The sequence below is a fragment of the Eumetopias jubatus genome, unplaced genomic scaffold, assembly GCF_037043125.1.
Source record: "Eumetopias jubatus isolate StellerSeaLion01/CBP00866 unplaced genomic scaffold, mEumJub1_p1.0 scaffold_11, whole genome shotgun sequence".
Taxonomy (NCBI): domain Eukaryota; kingdom Metazoa; phylum Chordata; class Mammalia; order Carnivora; family Otariidae; genus Eumetopias; species Eumetopias jubatus.
The window spans coordinates 88,919,327-88,939,162 of NW_028274817.1; the positions used below are offsets into that span (position 1 = coordinate 88,919,327).

Consider the following 19,836-nt stretch of genomic DNA (forward strand, 5'->3'; position numbering starts at 1 on the left):
GTTCACACAGAACACAATAGAAGATAGACAATTTCTTAGCAAATAAGAGATGGTCAAGTTTATTAGTAATCAAATCATTGTTAATTAAAATGAGACATCATTTTTACCTGTGAAATTAGGGAACACTTTTAAAAATAGTATCTATTCTCGCGGACTCTCTCATTGCTGGTGGGAGGGTAAAAACAACTTAACGCCACGTATCAAAGATTTTTAAAAATGTCCTTTTTTGTTTTGCCTACCTGATTGAACTTCTGGGACACTAACCAAAGGAAATTATTTTATTTTTATTTACATATTTATGTATATTTTTAAACAGAAAAAAAATTATTTTAGAAGTCAACTAAAAAATGTGTGAGGAGGATACATAGTTTTTCAAAATTATTTTGTGTGTAAGCAAGCCCCCCTCCCCCCAAAAAAAGATCACTGCTTCTGTCTTTCAATATTGCTCTGGTGCCCATTCTGTACCCTATACCACAAGTCAGCCGGTCTCTTCCTTCCTCTGTGATCAAAGGAAATCATTTTAAATACAGACAAATGTTTACACATGAAGATGTTCATTATGACATTACTTGTATAAAAATGTGAGAAAAGCCCCCAAAATATCCAATAATAGGATGCTTTAGCATTTGCGTTTCAGAAGAATATGTGATAACAGGAAATGTGTTAAATGAAAAAAAGCAGGCCATAAAATATGTTCACAGATATTAAGAAAAAGAAAAGGCAATTAAATACCCATGCATAGAAAAGAGACTGCAAAGAAGTATACCAAAATGTTTAATTACTTGGTTATGTTTGGGCAGTGGGAATGTGTATGGCTTTTTTTCTTGCTTTTATTATTAACCAAATTGTCTATATTTAGACATGTGTTCCTTTTATAATGGAGTACAGCCAATACTATATTTTAGGGTATGTGTTCAGGAAGAATTAGGACTGATTATATTTTATTTGATATGTCTTTGATATTAGTAAGTCTTGAATTACTAAATTGATTATAAACACCTGGAGGGCACAGACCTAGTCTTGCTGAGCCCATTGTTTGTTTGATCAGTAAATACCTGTGGGCTTATATGGGGCGGCCTTCCAAGTAAGGTCCTCGCCCCCCCCACCCCATTATCCCAGGGCCCAGAATGGCCTCTAAAACATCTGGCAATCAGTGAGAAAGAGTTAAAAACAAAAAGCCAAACAAGTGAGGTTGGCTTGGAGACAAACACAGGATGCGTGTTAGCCAAAAGGAAGGTGCTAGAAAATGAATAGCTTTGCTTATAAATGAAATGAATATTCATGCCTTTCTGCCCACATTGCAAGTTAATCACCATCATCCACACTTTTCATTTGCCGCTACCAAAAAATCTTGACATACTTTAAAAAAAAAAACAAAAAACAAAAAACACTGTTGTCTTAGCCTCTTTAAATGTTAATTGAATGGTATTGTACCAGCTTGTAGAAGAATGATAGAGGAGTGGCTTTTAAGGGTTTCTCAAATTGCACCTCTATGAGGAATATTGTTAATAATACACAGCAATTGCTTTTAACTACATGAGAATATCTCATTTTTTGTTTGGCTACACTTAAACAGCCCCGGAGTCGAGTGCACCAAGACATACTGGATTTCAAACTAAATAAATCAGAATTACCATGTACATTCCACTACATGTCAAAACAGGAAAAGCCATAGTATTTGATGTGAAATGAAGATTAGAACAGCAATACAGAGAAAACTAGAAGCCTGCTTACAGTTAGGATAAGAAAACAGGGTCAGTGATTTTCAATGCAGATGTACTTCTCTTGGAGAAAACATATCAAAAAATCAATTTACAACGCAGATGAATTTGGCAGTAATTATGATACTGTCAAAAGATTCTTTAGTTTCCAGAGGACTTATTTCAGAGTCCACTGTGCTTGCTTGTCTTTAAGAACTTGACAGGAATCAGAGGAATTTAAACCTAAGGTGTTAGATGCCATTGCCAATTTAAAAAATGACTAAAAAGAGGATAGAGCGTCTTTATATTAACAGAGAATAAAAGGGGGCGGCTAATTTGATTTCTAAGAATTAAGCATTTGTGCAGCTTCTCAAATATATACATTATCTAGAGAAAGGCACACCTGGAGCCTATTTACTTTATCACTTCAGACTTAATCCTGAATATGACTAATTAAAACATACTAATTAAAGCATACCATGTTCCTTTTACATTCTGCAGATAAATTCTGTGGCTTTATTTTTTTTTTAAAGATTTTATTTATTTGACAGAGAGAGACACAGTGAGAGAGGGAACACAAACAGGGGGAGTGGGAGAGGGTGAAGCAGGTTTCCCGCCGAGCAGGGAGCCCAACGCGGGGCTCCATCCCAGGACCCCGGGATCATGACCTGAGCCGAAGGCAGGCGCTTAACGACTGAGCCTCCCAGGCGCCCCAAATTCTGTGACTTTAGTCATCAGAAACATTTCACATTTTTCTAAGATAAACTTGCTTAAGAGAAGTAACTCTTTCAGTTTAATACAACTTGAAACTATCTCCATTGTGGGATGATGAGAGTAATACAAACTGTTATCATTTATTAGGCATTCGTGGTTCCAGGCACTAATGCTAAATGTTTTTTATACCTTGTTAACTTACCCCTCAGTTTTCATTTATTCATCCCACTACTTATTATAGAGCACTTACTATGTGCCAGGGGCTATTTAAAGTGTTGGGGATTCAGCAGTGAACAAAATAGCCCTGTCCTCTGTGGTGCTTATGTTCTAGTTGGGGGACAAAGACGATACACAGAATAAGAAAGTAAATGGTGTACCAGGTTGGCGTATGATGAATGCTACTGAGGAAAAGAAAGCGGAGAAGGGGTTAGGGAATGCCAGACTTGTGGAGGGAGGGGTCACATTTTTTTTTTGAAAAATGGTCAGAGAAGGCCTCACAGAGAAGATGAGACCCGAGCAGATGTGAAGATGCCTTACAGGAGGTGAAGGACCAAACTGTGTAACTGTCTTGGGGAAGAACCTTCTAGGTAGAGGGAGCAGCAAGTGTGGAGATCCTAAAGCTGGAAAGAACCTGGCTTGTTTGAGGAAAAGCATGAGTGCAGTATGACAAGAACAGAGGGAGGGGATGAGGCCCAAGAGATAGAAAGGGGGACATTCCGTCAGACATCACATCATGAGACTTTTGGGTTCTACTTCAGGAGAGATGGCAAGTGCTCAGAGGGTTTGAAAGAGAGGCATGACATGACCAACAAAGCAAATGGTCTTGTCCAGTTTCACAGGTAAGGAACAGAGCTTCGGAGAAGTTCAGTAATTTACCAAAGTTCCTATTTGTTAGTGAATTAGTGGGGCTGGAATTTTAATCCGGGTCTATGTAATTCAAAAGCTCATAGTTTTCCCACTAAACCACATCGCCTCCCAATTGCAAAGAGGTTTACAACCCAACCTGGAGTAGGTGATTTTCTTGGTCTGGGGTTGACCTTGTGTTTCCCTTTTCTCTGGAGTTCTTTGGCTTCTCTGGCAAGGCCACCATGTCACACAACTCCAAGGGACGCCATTTATACCAAAAGTCCATAAATATACTCCCTGGAGTACTGTCCATCTGGGCAGTGTCCAGACGAAGTGGCCATATATCATGACCTTGTTTTCCAGTGAGAACATAAATGGTTTTGAACTATGGTTAGCCTGGTAGCAAAATCTGTTTGGTCAGACATTTGTCCTGGCGCCACTTTGATGCATCTTACCATCTCTCCTTTCTCTGACACATATTCTACAAGCTGTCTCTACCACACTCTACTCACTGTCTGGCAACGCACTGGTCCAACAGTATGGTAGGCTGGGATATCAGTGATGGAAAGGCAGGGTTTTCTGCTCTGCATGGGCAGCTTAGGCCCACAATTTATAGAAAACCTGAGGGAGTGTAGGATGTGAGCAGGTATGCCTGGCTTCTGATTAGTAAATTGTCATCAGAATTGCTACTTGGTTTAACTTAGGCTCAACCAGATTTTCTTGTAAGCCTTAGAGCCCAAAGCTTCAATTCTTGAGCCCTTGTTTATGTTGAAGCTAATTTTTCTAAGTTGTTAGGAAAGTTCTTGCTTAGACTTTACCGATTCGATGTGTAAGAAAATACCCTGAGATTCAGAGCTTTAAAATGAAATTTTTATTCATTGTTACTTGAGTGGGTGACTTTAATGGAATTATATCTTGTAAAACTGCTTAGCATTTCATGTTTCAGAATTCTACCTGGTTACTTCAATACCCTAGAGCAGTTTGGCGCTCTCTCTCTCTCTCTCTTTTTTTTTTTTGACTCTTAACGACTTTAATTACAAAAACTGAGAGAAAATCATGACAGCATCCCTTAAAAGATTGACTAAATAATACTGTGATGATCCATATAAAATATTATTGCCAGGAACTAGTACAATGTTGAGTAAAGGCAAAGATGATTGCCATTTTGAGTTTTTACAATTAGCACTAGTAATCAGAACACCAGATCAATACGATGAAAGCTCCTTTTTAAAATGAATTTTCATTTCCCTTAAATGAAGGGGTGGGAAGCACCAAGATCAGACTTTGCTCTCAGATCATATTTCAGCTTCACTCTGAAGGTTTAAGTGAGGAAGGGCTATGGTGATGGAAGTTGGATCTTTGTTTTCGTGGCCACTGCTAGCAAAACAGAATATGCAGACATCTGTTTGGTGGGTCCTCAGTAGGTTAAATATAGAATTCCTAAGTGACCCAGCAGTTTTACTCCTGGGTGGATATACCCCCAAAATTGAAAACAGGCATTCAAACTAAAACTTGTACGTGAATGTTCACAGTAGCTCTAGTCACAAGAGCACAAAGGTGGAAACAACCCAAATGTGCATCGATGCATGAATGGATACACAAAATATGGTACCTTCATACAGTGGTATATTATTCAGCTCCAAAAAGGAATGAAGTACTGATACATGCTACAACATGGATGTGAACATGAAAACATCAGGCCAAGCAGGAAAAGCCAGACACGAAAGACAATACTCCATGATTCCATTTCTACGAAATATCCAGAACTGGCCAATCTGCAGAGATGGAAAACAGATTAGTTGTTGCCAGGTGGGGAGAGGGTAGGGAGGAAGGAAGAAAGCATGAGTGACTCACTTCTTCAAGGTGATGAAAATGTTTTGGAAGAGACAGACGTGGTGGTTGCCCAACGTTGTGAATGTGCGAAATGCCACCAGTGGTACATTGTATGTTCTGGGTGTTTTACCACAATCCAAAAAAAGGCAGGGTGAGAGAAGATCCTCATTCTTGGTGAAGCCCATTCAAGTTTGACTGGGTGGGTTGAATCCTAAAGAAGGGGCATGTGGCAAAGGCAGGGTAAAGTAATGGCGGCCACTTGAGCTCTGCAGGACAAGTCTTGCCCTTCCTGGTTGGGATCCCCAGTCCTGGGGCCCTGCCTCAGGTGGGGACAATGGGCACATCGGCCGCACCAGCATCTGCTCCGGGGCCCCTGGCATCTGGCGTTACCAGGGGCAGTTGTAAGTCTGGGGCAGCTTGTTTGAAACCCTCATGTAAAGACTTCAGAACTGGTGGGATACTGAGTTGTTTAAAACCCAAGCCTGCAGAGATCCAGCGGATAGAAATTTTAACTGCAGTGAGGCCAGGACAATTTCAGGTTATCCAATGAAAAGGAAAATAAACTTTTATGACCTGGGGGTGCTAGAATAAGTTTAGTTAAAGGTACGTGGAAAGTTTCTAGTTACTGCTGCACACGTTCTTTTCCCTTGTCCTTGGGAGTGTGCCACTTGTCTTTCTTTTCACACTGTTTCTACCCTCAAAAGGAAAAAGCTTTCAAATGTTTTTTTTTTTTTTATGATGATGAAAGTAGTATTTGTTTATTACAAAAGTTCAGAAAAAGCAGAAACTCTCTTATATATACATGTGTGTCTATGTAAAGAAATGTCAGCGATCAGGGATGATGCTGTAGATGTTTCGGCATGTATCCTTCGTCTTTTTTCTAAAGTTTGTATTTAAATTCCAGTTAGTTGGGTGCCTGGGTGGCTCAGTCAGTTAAGCGGCTGCCTTCGGCTCAGGTCATGATCCCACGGTCCTGGGATCGAGTGCTGCATCGGGCTCCCTGCTCACTGGGGAGCTTGCTTCTCCCTCTCCCTCTTCCCCCCCCCCCCCCGCCTGCTCTCTCTTGCTTGCTCGCTCTTGCTCTCTCTCAAGTAAATAAATAAAATCTTTTAAAAAATTCCAGTTAGTTAACATACAGTGTCATATTAGCTTCAGCTGTACAATAGCATGATTCAACATTTCTGTACATCAGCCGGTGCTCATCACGACAAGTGCCCTCCTTAATCCCCATCCCCGGTTTCACCCATGAATATATAGGTACTAGTAATTTTCAGTTTCACTGGGATCATACATTTATCCATATAGCATGGGCATCTTTCATACCGGTAAATACCAATTGATAACCTTTTCATGGTTGCATAGCATTCCATTTTATGCACATGTCATGACTGATTATTCCATGACCAGTGTTATAAACGAGCCTGGGTCTTTCCTTGAAGTGGTTCCTCTGTGGTCTCATAGTCCTCTCTCATGGTTGGTGACTCAGGGTTTCTGAAATTATTTTCTCTTCCTTGTTTATGCTGATCAATGATAGTCCTCAAAGCAGAGGTCATGGACAGTAAAGGGAGTAAAGGTCTGTAAACAGTCAGCTCTTTTAAAACCCACAGTCTTTAGGCAACTTTCCCTCACTGAGCCCCACTCCATCCATGCATTCTGTCTTCTGTGTCCTAACAGAAGAGAGGACAGAAGAGTAGGCAAAGCCATGGGCTTTGGAGCCAGACTACAGGGGTTCTTAGTCTGGCTTTCGGCATGTTGGGTGTATTCAGTGCCTCCGTTTCTCATCTATAAAATGGGGATAATAATAGTCCCTATCAGGGCACCTGGGTGGCTCAGTCGGTTAAGCGTCTGCCTTCTGCTGAGGTCATGATCCCAGGGTCCTGGGATTGAGCCCCGCGTCAGGCTCCCTGCTCTGCAGGGAGTCTGCTTCTCCCTCTGCTGGGTCACCTGCTTGTGCGCGCGCGTGCTCTCTCTGTCAAATAAATAAAATCTTTAAAACAAATAATAGTCCTTATCCTCTAGGCCAGATGAGATGATCCATGCCAGAAGTCCCTGGCAGCACAGGACCTGGCACCAAGCTTGTACTCCATGAATGGCAAGGGTTATTATTATTATTACTCAATTCACTCAAGCGGCCCTCCCAGTTTATGGCACTAAGAGCTCATCTGTGTGTGCTGGGATGGCCGTAATAGGTTATAGACTCTGAAAACCTCAGATGCCAAAGTGACTATGCAGTGTTTTCCACACAGTGAGTCCCCAGCTAATATTGTTGACTGATTGTCTGACCCAAACCGACCTGATGCAATTGTGGAGTCCTCTTGGTTGAATTTGGTCTTCATTTCCCAATTAAAAAATTAATAAATAAATAAAAGCAAAACCAAACAAAAAACCCAGAAACGCCTGAGAGGTGGATATAGGTGAAATGCAATTTCTTCAGGTAGGTCAACATCATAGCTGTGGGCTTTCCTACACTCTAAGGAAATTCTTGACTAGGAAAGCTCAGAGATCTTCGATGATGGTGATAATGACAAGAAATACATAAAAGAACTAAAAGCCATTATTCCAAAATATTGGTCTGTAGCCAAAGAGCAAATAAAATCTCGTCTTCCATCACTTAGTTGGGATTCTTGGGAACTGAATTGTTCTCAGTAAGTAGATTTTCTAGATGGTGGAAGCTTATTCATGTAACCACTGGAGCAGTTGGCATTTTAACTATTTTGCTGTACTTCTTTCTTACACGTGCTGCGTGGTTTGTCACTTTGATGTAGAGAATACATTGAAAACAATCCTGCCAATTGGTTAGGCTTTGAGTCCTCTTCGTTAATATGTCATTGCTGTCATTTGTTTTTCTAGCTCTGCCACATAATTTTAGTGCCATTTGCCTTCGAAAGACTCAGACACTCTTCCTCTACAAAGCTCTTCACTTTTTCCTCTCTTCTCTCACTTTTTTCTCACCGGCAGGGTATGTCAGTCTTAGTTTTTACTGCAGAAATGTTCCTAACTGCTTTCTCCAACTCGAAAAGGCTTTTTGAATGTGCTGATTTATAAATTTTATACCCTGGGAAGCCAGAACCCCAAGTCTGTTACTATTCTGTGTAAAGTAAGATTAATAGGCATTGAATGAAATCATGTATTTGGTGACAGGTTTTTTTTGACCATTCAAGGACTTTGAAAGATTTACTTTCTGGTTGCAGGCTGTTACCTGGTAGAAGTTTGACTCTGGGCAAGATGCCATTTTATTTCGAAACTACAGTGCTTAATGGTTTTCCCTTCTAGCCCTGGGGTCTTCCTACTGCTCATAAGTGAAGTGGCAATTAAATTAAAGAAAAATAGTCACCTGTCTTCTGTGCGGTTGATAAAAGTTTTATAAAATGGAATTTGGATTTTTTTAAAAGATTTTATTTATTCATTTGAGACAGAGAGATACGGAGAGAGAGACAGAGCATGAGCAGGGGGAGAGGCAGAGGGAGATGGCAAAGTAGACTCCCTGATGAGCTGGGAACCTGACACAGGGTTTGATCCCAGGACCTGGAGATCAAGACCGGAGCTGAAGGCAGATGCTTAACCATCTGAGCCACACAAGCACCCCAGAATTTGGATATTTTTAGTCGAAAGAGAATAAAATATTCCTCGATGTAATTTCATGAGTGATTTCTCATTTTCTTTACAGAGACATAATAATGAGTCTAACTGTTGGGAAATTCACAGACCATGAAGTTATAACCCTTGCACGTCACTACCAGGTGCCCGAGGACACAAGTCCTAATATGAATGTCCTAATTGCACAGGCCCATGAACAGCTCAAGAAGAACACTTTTGAGAATTTTGAAAGACTCACTGCTACTTGTGTATACCAAGATCGAGAAAAGTAAGCTTTTATTTTATCGGTTTTAGTAAATCATTTGAGTTTCTGCAGCCCTGAGTAATGAAGGAGTTTATACTTTATCCAACAGGGCAAAAAGAACATTGAGATGTCCCATCATACTTCACTGTATAGCAGATGTACTTTAAATCATTTTTGGAAAGTATTTGGGTACCAATATTTCGTAGCGATGGTGAGCTTTGTTTGTTGGTGGACTAGGGAAGGTCCTTGTATCTTCAAAAAAAGAAGATGCCCCTTTCCATTTCCTTTTAATTGGTTTCTAGAGGCTTTCAACTGAAACATAGTAAATCCAGATGTTAGAAGGTTTAATTCTGATATGTCTTCTTACATTATTTTAGTGATAACTGGGATTTATAAATGTGTCTTTTCTAATACAGAAAACAGGGAATTTACAAGTAAACTTTCTTTAGAATTTGTTTGAAATTATCTCCTCTTGAAAATAACGAAGTTCAGCATAATCAATTTCTAGTACATTTGCCAGGTTTCTATTGCACTTCATTACGTCTTTTCTATAAATTGGAGCCCCATCTTAAACGTTTTGGGGTTCATCTTACCCACAGACCTGATATTGTAGAGGGGAAGTATTCACCAGGAGTTAGAAAATCTTAGTCCTAACTCGAGCCTCTAATTGTGTTACTACATCACTGACATTTCTTTGCCGCATGACCCCTCCCATCATCCCCAGACCTGAAGTTTGTACCCAAGTGGCCAGCTGCATATCCTAAATATCTTTAAAGGTCCTATAGTTTATCTTAATGAGGAACATGATTTTTTTTTCCTAATCCATAATACATTGTTGTTGAGTTTTTGTAAAGATGGTATTTTTCCTTGAATCTTTAAGCTTTCCTGAGCCTCCAGAGGCCATATGGCCTGAGCTTTGCATGACCCTGGCCCTGCCTTCCACCCTGGTGGTACCCCTTGCCCAGGGTGAGAAGTGTGACCCTCCTTCACTAAAGGAATACCTCCTGGGAATGATGGGGCTGCTTGATCAGACAGCTCTGACGTTCTTCCAGATCCAACAAGCTTTAATTCTAGACATAAACATTCTCTCATCATCTTATAAACTCACTGTGAATAAAGCAGCTCACTTTCCTTCCTATTGGTTCTGATTTTGCCTGGTGCCTGGAAGAACACTGGCTGAATGAGAACATTGGACAAGCATTTCTGTGTCCCCGGCAGGCTGGGGAAAATGGCTGTTGAGCTGCTCTGGAGAAACCATCTGACAAAATCGAGGTGAATGTTAAAGCCCCAGCTGGGGCTTCAAGGTTATAAGGTTTGGGTCCAAGGAAAAGACTAGAAAAACACCCTCGAGTCATACAATACTTGTGTTGGAGGCTCTAGATGCCAGTCAAATTAAGAGATGTTTTCAAATATCAGAACCAGTTTTGACTAGTGGTGAAGAATGCAGATCGATTACTTGGAGCAACACTTGTGGCTGAGCTGTAATACATTGTACTATCACCAACCATGAGTCTGAATCTTGATGGAAAGGCCTTTGGAAGGACAGAATATGGTAACTTCTGAAATGGAAAGAGTTGGTGAAATGCAATATGACTGTTTTTCCTTACTGTGAATTCCAATACCAATTTTCGTACTCATTTCCATGTGCAGATTTTTAGGACGCATCTGTATTTTCTGTCCTATAGCATGTAATTGTTACTCGAGAGACATAAAATATATAAAGACCTGTTTGCTTTGTTTTAATGCAGAAAAAAAGTACTACCCAGCAAAGACATCAGAAGGCTGTGCAAGTCCTCCAGGTTACCTTTGACCAATGATCTTCTGGGATCCATACTGTCCGGGTAAGCAAGAGCTCCACCCTTCATGGGGTTTGTCCTGCATATTTTTGTTTGAGGGGACTATTCCTGGTTGTGCATTGACATTTAATTATCCTTGATTTACCCTTGACTGCTTCGATTATATTATCGATGACACACCTCCATTTAAGCGTTACAAAAGGAAAAGTTGGGCATGACTTTGAATGTTAGCCTATTATGAATTGCTATTTTATCGTTTTAATGTTAAGACACACACACATAGGTATACACAGGTTCCTGGGACAAAACGAAGATGTCTTAACTTCATTGGTTATGAGGGTATTAGATCTAAAATTCAGGGCAGGTTTTTCAAAGCAGTAGTTCCTGCTGGCTAAAGACATGCAGGAAGAAGGCCTAGTGTTATTAGCACAGGGCTCTGTCCTACTCGAGCACCAGATGTCAAGTGTGAAGATTATGATGTTGCAAAACAAAAGCACAGTGAACTGCTTTCTAAAACACCTGGCTCTCCTGTTGAATGTTTACTTTTGATTTCCTGGCACCACCCTCCTAGTTACGCAGACTCTGGTCATCTTTTAAGTGTCCTAGGGCATTATCCCCAACCCCGCCTCTGACTCACTTCATGAACAAAAATGTCATAGTGCTGCTCTCCCACTCACAAACTTTCTGTAAATCTCTTTACTCCTTAAGGGAAGACCAAAATCATGAGTTTTGAACACCAGCTCCCCCTTCTCCATTAGGAGGCTTAGGGTTGTCAGTTGGAGCAGTTATTCTCAAGCAGGGGCTGGAGTGGGGCGTCCTCATCTGAGACTAAAGGAACAGATAAAACTAAATGTCATGCAGGAGAACTAGGGTCTTGAAGCATCAGAAGGGGACTCAGGAGGGCCAGATGTGTGCATCGGATTGACCTCAGGTTATTTTCTGGACTATCAGCTCAACTTGCTTTTATTTGCTGGCATCAGTGTGAAGGATAAGTAGGTCATCCTGGTGTAAAGGACTTGAGATGAAATAGACAGGCCTAGGAGTCCGGTGTCTTCAGTCGTCACATTCCCAAAGCCACATGGGCTATTTATTTATTTTTTTAGCAAGCATGAGCATGGGGAGGGGGAGAGGGAGAGAGAGAATCTTAAGCAGGCTTCAGGCCCAGTGCAGAGCCTGATGCAGGGCTGGATCTCACGACCTTGAGATTATGACCTGAGCTGAAATCAAGTCCTATGCTTAACCGACTGAGCCACCCAGGCGCTCCTCCACATGGGCTATTTAACATTTCACATGTATACTGCCTGCTTCCCCCCCCCCTTTTTTTTGCCTTTTCTCTTGCTATTTCTTCAGTAGAAAATAGTTTCCAGTTTTCTTCACCTGCTGAAAGCTTGCTCTTCTAAGACCCATTTCAGGTAGCACCCTATCCATGAAGCCCTCTTAGATTTTCTTGGCTGGCAGGGTTTATTTCCTCCAAAGGGTTCTCACAACCCTGTGTTTCTCTTTTTGTCTCTTACCTTGTAATGAAGATTCGTGACTTGATATTTGATCCATTCAGATGTAGAGACCTGCTTTCAACCTGTTTGATTTACCACCTATAAACAATCAGTGGGTTGTCAAATCTTCTCAGTTTCACCCCTGACTTGTTTCTTATATTCTTTGAATCCACTTGCAAGCTGTGTGATTTTGTGCAAGATTTTTTTTTTAAAGATTTATTTGAGAGTGAGAGAGAGAGAGAGCACGCACACAAGCAGGAGGGGCAGAGGGAGAGGAAGAGAAAATCTCCAAGCAGGCTCCCTGCTGAACACAGAGCCCGATGCAGGGCTCGATCCCATGACCCTGAGATCATGACCTGAGCTGAAACCAAGAGTCAGACGCTTAACCGACTCAGCCACCCAGGTGCCCCTTGTGCAAGATTTTTGATCTGCCCAAACCTCAGGCTCCTTACTTCTGAAATGACATAATACCTACTTCCTGGCGGTTCTGAGGGTGACTTGAGATAACATATATAAAGTACTCAGTGCAGCACCTGGTACTAAGTGGTGATTGGGGCCTAGGAGAGAAGTTGAAGTCAGGGACCATAGGCCACACACTCTGACTTAGAAATGAACTGGAAGAAACTTGTGTCCTATGTAGAGGAAGCCTTGTTTTCAAACAGTTGGATCTGAAAGCGTTTCACACATTAAGCTGTCTCCAGTCAGGAAGCTGTGGATATTTATTAGATTATCTCTTATTGCCCCAGAGATGTGTTGTCCTGGAAAGTCCAGGGATGTGGGAGCCTGGCCTCTGGAGGACCTAGATGTTCCTTCTCTAACACAGAGGCCACCAAGTCATCGTCCTCTCCTTTTCTCAGCAGACTGTTTTGACTTCGCCTTTACGATTTGACATGAAAGGCAGGAAGACTGTTCTGCGACTCGCTTCGAAGACATCCCAGGCTCCGCGCGCATCCGCCTCCAAGCCCAGCTTAGCTTTGTGGAGGTCATCCCTCTGAGTTGCTAAGCAGACTATGTTCAGTCTAACTCTGCCTCTAATTGTGCAGTGACCCTGCTCCTCACTGAGGGGAAACTTCAGACTAGTCAGATTAGAAAATGTCTCATTCCCAGTCCCCTCTCCCTCCAATCTGCCCTGCCACAATTTGGGTCACATGCTTGGTGTTTTGCATCATCTCCGCAGATTCCTTTCAAAGACGGCCCTAATTCCTAATGGGCCCATCAGCCTGCAGCTTACATTTATGTTCTGCATTCTTATTGTTCCCCACAGACTCCACAGGGCTTTCCAGAGCCTGGACCAGACTCTCTTTCTGCACAGCCCTCCTGTGGCATGTTAAGCCAGAACCCCTCTGACATCTGCCATCTCCTGTGGGAGGCAGGCCCGGAGTCCGTTGTCTCGGGTCCGTGCACGCTCTGCCCAGGGCCAGGGTTACCTGCCACGGGATGCAATGGGACAGCTGTGGAGCAGCCAGATAGCTCCGCTGTGTGAATTGAAATCGGGAGACGGGAAACAATATGGCTAAAGAGTGGTCCGATTTCTTTCACGCTGTGATTGTTACCCACGTGTTTTTCCTAGCACCGCGTTTCGTTCCCTCTACTGCATTCCCATATTTCTTGTGATTCAGTTAGGGCTTTTCCTTATTAGCACAACTCAAGCTGGGAGCCGGCCTTCAAAACCTTTTCACATCCGGTCACCTGAGCCCCCCACCAGTTTGCGCTGTGGTAGCTGGTATGAACTCACCATACTTACCAGTCCAATTCATTTCACTAATGCGCAGAGCATCGGACTTCAATGTTCTAAGTAGTCGTAGTAACGGGTAATACATTAAAGGTCGGACTGACACTCTGTATTGACACAGTGCCAAAGGCCCTAGGATATTTTGTAAATCCTTGAACATATTAAAAGGTACATTCTAGTTGAGGGTAGGCATGATTCCTTGTTTTATAAGTGCAGACGCTGAGGTGTAAAAAAGGCTCTGTCACTGAGGGAGCATGCTGCAGGCCAAGATGATTCTCTAATGGAATGAGAACTTCCTACATTGTCCCTGTCTGGGCTCCTGGGAATCGGGGCTATGTCTCATTCATCTTTGCAGCCCCAGAGACTTGTCCTGTGCTAGTACCGTGGGGGACAGTGGAGCGAGGAGAAAAACACGGGCTGGACATCCACCAGACCTGCCTCCGAGTTCTGTCAACCCTACTGCCTCCCACCCATGTGATCCTTGTAAATGGACTCAACCCCTCTGAACCCTCACTTTGGATTTTTAATGTGTCCTCTGTATCAATAAGCAAGAAATTCTGCTTCTCAAACCATTAGGAAGTGGAGAGTATTCTGAGGTCATTCCATTCCGTGTTCCATGTGGGACTGGGGAGTAAAGAGGTAGCCTCCTTCCCTAATTGTGGCCTTATGAATCGACACTTGGAACAACTGGAAATCCAAGTGCAACTCTTTTCCCAGCAGCTCTGCCCCAAGCTGGCCTTTTACAGCTGGCTTTGGGCTCCATGGAATGCCTTAGAACTGGCCTCCCGAGAGAGCTGGTGCCTCCTCCAGAAATATCAGTTAAAATGGAAAAAGTTTACAGGGCTTTCAAATCATCTCATTACACTCTCCCCAGCCTCGCCCCCTGCCCCCCTCCTCCCAGAGGCATGGTTTGGACTCCGGTGATTTCACCCAACAATACCTGGCAGTGGGGCCAAGGGATAAGGGTCAGGCCATGTGGCCACTACTGTTGTGGTGTTTGGTGCCCTGGGAAGTCTGCAGAGAGAAGCCCCACCTCCCAGATGCTTCCTATGTTTTCAAACATAAGGTGATTTGTAGTTTTTAAGAAATTAAAAAAAAAAAATTCCAAACCCATGTGGACCAACAGAGCATTGACCCTGTGTACGATCCGGGCTTGGCTGCTGTGACCTACCTCGCCAAGAAGATGTGTGCTGGAATGAGAATTGGAATTTAGAGGCCCGGCTGTCCAGAGATAACCAGAGCTACTCATTCACAACTTGAGCCTTGCCACCTGGTCAGCTCTGAGTTTTTATGACCAACTGATGCAGTGGCCCAGAGCTCTACTTTTTTTCTCAACTGTCTGGTCTTTAAGAATCTCACCAGGTGTTCAAGTGTGCGCCCCTAGGTTTGCTGGGTAGTGCACTGAAACCAAACCCAACCACATGAGTCAAAAATGTGTCTTCGCTGGGGCGCCTGGGTGGCTCAGTCGGTTAAGCATCTGACTCTTGATTTCCACTCAGATCAGGATCTCAGGATAGTGAGATAGAGCCCCAAGTCAGGCTTCATGCTGTACATGGAGACTGTTTAAAATTCTCTCTCTTTCTCTCCCCCTCCCCCCACTGCCTCTCTCTCTCTCTCTCTCTCTCTCTTAAAAAAAAAAAAAAATGTGTCTTCACTGCACTCCCTCCCTTCCAGCCCTGGTCACACAGCCCAGCCCATTCCCCTATGTTACGAGACGGCCTTCGCAGCAGAGGGGGAAGCCACCTTACTCTTCAACCAAGTACAGCTGCTGCCGCACCATTTACCCCCACAGATGGGGCAAGTAAAGCAGATCAGCTTTATTCCCTGTGGCAAGGAGATAGATGGCTTCTGCAGTTTTCAAGCCATTCATCATTTTTGGGAGGGGGAGCCCAAGTACCCGTCAAATGACACATTTGCCTCATTTCTAAGAACTCCCACCTAGCAAGGCATTGAGAAGCATGCTTGGGGGTCGTGATTCTCTAAAGAGGAACCAAGAAACATTGCTTTCCCTCCCTCTTTCCTCCACAAACACGTCCCTTACTTTGTGTAGGGAAGGAAATGGTGGCTTGCCCAAGTATCAAAGGGAAAGAAGAATTTATGGAGGTTTTAGGAAAACACTTTAGCACTGTGAGCTGGGACTTTAAAGTAAGGAGGCTGACTTTTTAACAAGCAGAGAAACACTTAAAAGCCAGAATTAGTGCTGCCCTTTAGGGCAGTCACCCTGGAAGAGTGTGCACTGATTTCAACAATGTCTCCATAGAAAGTTCTTCTTTGGAATTGCCTTCACAGCCTTTTCAAGAGAATTTCCTCCAGAGTGGCAAATCTTCATCCTTTGACCATGGATCAGAGTCTTAGAGCCAAATGTCATTTGGAGAGGAGCAAAGTAGGGCATTCAGGTGGAGAATGAGGAGGCTAACATTTTTGATCAGGAGCACAGCATGACCCCGAAGCAAGGAGCTACATTTTCTATATGATTCAGAGGCCGTGGTCTCTTAAGATCTCATCCAATCTCTTGGTCTGGTGGCTTTCAATACTATCTATATGTGGCCTGGGGGAGGAAGCTGTGTGCAGAACTCTGGAGCAGGGAGGAAGACTGGAGACTTAATTCCTCACCAGCGTGCTCCCAACTAGTGGCGCACCCTCCTTTCCGAGCCTGACTTGTACGAGTGTACTGCCCTGAGGAGCATGTTTCAGGGTTTCTCATCTGCTTTTTATTCTTTGTAAATTTACATTTATGCCAAACTGATACATGCTCATAGTAAAAAAATACTCAAATAATTCTAAAATGTTTCTTCCAACAAGAGTAGTTTCCAGCCTCATCCTTCCCCACTTCCCAGACCCATTCACAAGAAGCAGCCTCTCTCAGCCCGTCTCGCCATCTCCATTGACATTTAAATAGCACGCACATACTGCTATTTCTGTTTCTCATTTTTAGATACTACTACTAACTTCCTGTTATGATGCTTGAGAATTTAACATACCACTGATTCCCATTATTGTTCTTTCTGGATGCTCGTAGGAGCTTCTCTTTGTTCCTGGTGTTCTGGAAGTTCCTGATGGGGCCTTGTGTGTCTGTGTGTGTGGCCATTTAACATTTTTTTTTTTTAAAGATTTTATTTGACAGAGAGAGACACAGCGAGAGAGGGAACACAAGCAGGGGGAGTGGGAGAGGGAGAAGCAGGCTTCCTTCCGAGCAGGGAGCCCGATGCGGCGCTCAATCCCAGGACCCTGGGACCATGACCTGAGCCCAAGGCAGACGCTTAACGACGGAGCCACCCAGGCACCCCCATTTAACACTTTATCGGCCCTTCTGGTCTAGGGACCCTGTCCTTTGGTTCTAGGAAACTTTCCATTAATTTTTAGTAATTCCTCCCCTCCATTTGCATTTTTCTCTTGTGAGAACTCCTGTCATTAAGATTTTGGATGTCCCAGACTTGGATCTCTTCTTTCCCCAATTTTCCGTTTGTTGTTATGATGGACTTACTAAGGGATTTCCTCAAAATGATATTCTACCTCTTCTACTGGGTCTATTTACTACTATCGTATTTGTTTTATTCCAAGAGCACATTTTAGTCTGAATGATCCTTTTTGGTAGTCTTCTGTTCTTTTTTCATGGATATACTACATCACTCTTATCTCACCTCTTTCCTTCTGCAACCTGAATTGCAATTGTTTTTCTGATTCCTTTTTTCTTTCCTGTTGCTGTTTTGGCTTCTGTCTTTACTATTGGAAGATTTGGGGGGTGGATCTTGTTGATTGGTGGGTTTCGCTGCACAAGTCCATCTCGTAGCCCTCATTTTCATGAAGTGATCCCCAGAAGCTGGAATCTGGAGGTCTTTCTGGGACCATTCAGAGGATCAAGAGAAGAATCCTATCTTCTCCTGCTGCAATAGGAGGGATGGTGGAATGAGGGAAAGGAGGTGCATTAAAGCATGGCTATTGGTGTTCTAGAAATGGGAAAGGGGAAGGAAAGGGGTCGAGAGGCTCAAGTTCAGTGTGTAATGCTCTCCTCTGCCCTCCATTATGCTTCAGCCCCACATCCCCCCCAGACTGAAGCTCTTTTAGTTGGATTTCTCTGGAAGAGGACAGTATAGAGAAAGATACTTGGGTGTCCAGCTGCCCTTGCTTTCTTCAGGCTTTGAAACAGCCCTTGTTTCCCATCCCACACCATGTCCCTGTGTCTGTTGGCACCTGGAGTCGGCATTTGCTGAGCATCTCGGGAGTTTTGTGGGCTACACTGGCTAATCTCTAAGTGGCCCCTGCCTCTGGACATTTAGAGTTTAGCTTCCCTTCCTCAGTTCTGCCAAGTCAGTTACAAGTCTGCTTTCCATCATGCAAAAGATCTTGAAGATTCTTGTCCACTGTTGTCTTTTCTCTAGCAATCATTGTCATTGTGGGTTATTACTTATTTTTATTCCTTTATTGTCATTTTGGTGAGCTTTTGGTGGGAAAGGGAGATAAATATATTTTGTGATCAATCCATGACTATTAACTGCAACCCTGCCCACTTCCCAAGAGCAAAAAATTCTTCCAAGAAGCATTGGCTAGTTTTATCCCTTTTAATTGAAAGATTCTTTGTTCTTTTCTCCCTTGCTCCTTTGGCCAGGATTTCCATATCCGTTGAGATCCTCCAAGACAGAACCAAAAAGAAAAACTTGGAGTATTATACCACATTAGCTCAACTCTTCCCTGAAGCCTGACTCTGGGTCTTTGGAAAGATCAAATCTTTCAAACATTTTCCCTCAGAAAAAAAATTTTTTTAAGATTTTTATTTATTTGCGAGAGAGAAAGAGGGTGAGAGAGTGTGAGCATGAGCCAGAGGGGGAGGGAGAGGGAGGAGAGAATCTGAAGTAGACTCTCGCTGAGCACAGAGCCTGGCAAGGGGCTTGATCTCACAACCAAAACAGCATGACCTGAACTGTAACCAAGAGTTGGCCACTTAACTGACTGAGCCACCCAGACACCCCTTTCCTCAGGAAAATTTTATACATCATTTCTAAGCTGTGTACTCTTCCATTTACAGCTTTTGATCCTTCCTGAATATCACTGGACTCAGGAATATTCTTTCCAAATAGCCTTTGAAATGGGTAAATGTTTAGATGTGTTGAGTCTGACATATCACGAGTTGGGCAGGGAAGAAGGCCAGGGGCCTAGGGGTAACAGGTAGGCATGATATAAGACTTAATGGTAACAACGTATGATAATAGGAGTTCCAATGGTGTTTCCAGAAATTTTTCTGTAAGTTTCAATTGCCATCATCCAGGGCCAATGCAGATTTAGGCAGGGGGACTCGGTTAGGCGAGAGGAACTTCAGGAAGGCCTTTCTGAAGAAGCATCATTTGAATGGAGACTTTCCAGGCAAAGGGACCAGAGGGTGCAAATGCCTTGCATTTCTGGGAACAATCTTGGCATGCTCAGAGAACAGGAAGAAGACTAGTACACCGGGAATGTTGCAAACAGAGAGTTTTCAGATGAGATCAGAGAAGCCAGCAGTGGCCAGGTTACATAGGGTTTTATAAACCCTGATAAGGAGTTCAGCTTGTGTTCAAAGTGGATTGGGAAGCCATTGGAGAGCTCCAAGCAAGGAAGTTATTGATCTGGTCTATGTTTTAGAAAGTTCATTTTGGTGGAGGATGTGTCTGCAGCAAAGGGCAGAATAGAAGCAGTAAGACCAAACTACAAAGCTAGTGTTGTAACCCATGTGAGAGTTGATGGTGGCTTGGAATTAGTGAGTAGTAGAGGAGGTAGAGAGAAAGAGATTTTTTAAAAAGGATTTTATTTATTTGACAGAGAAAGAGAGCACAAACAAGCAGAGGGGCAGAGGGAGAGGGAGAAGCAGGTTCCCCCCTGAGCAGGGAGCCCAATGCGGGGCTCGATCCAG

General features: G+C 43.1%; 1 protein-coding gene across 1 annotated transcript in view; it reads left to right on the forward strand.

The window, feature by feature from the left end:
- Positions 1-19,836, forward strand: part of EFHC2 (EF-hand domain containing 2) — a 189,912-nt gene that overhangs the window by 149,318 nt on the left and 20,758 nt on the right. Inside the window, exons 12-13 of the mRNA XM_028113518.2 lie at positions 8,761-8,958; positions 10,683-10,775. Coding sequence (XP_027969319.2) covers positions 8,761-8,958; positions 10,683-10,775 — 291 coding nt within the window. The remainder of the gene's footprint in view (positions 1-8,760; positions 8,959-10,682; positions 10,776-19,836) is intronic.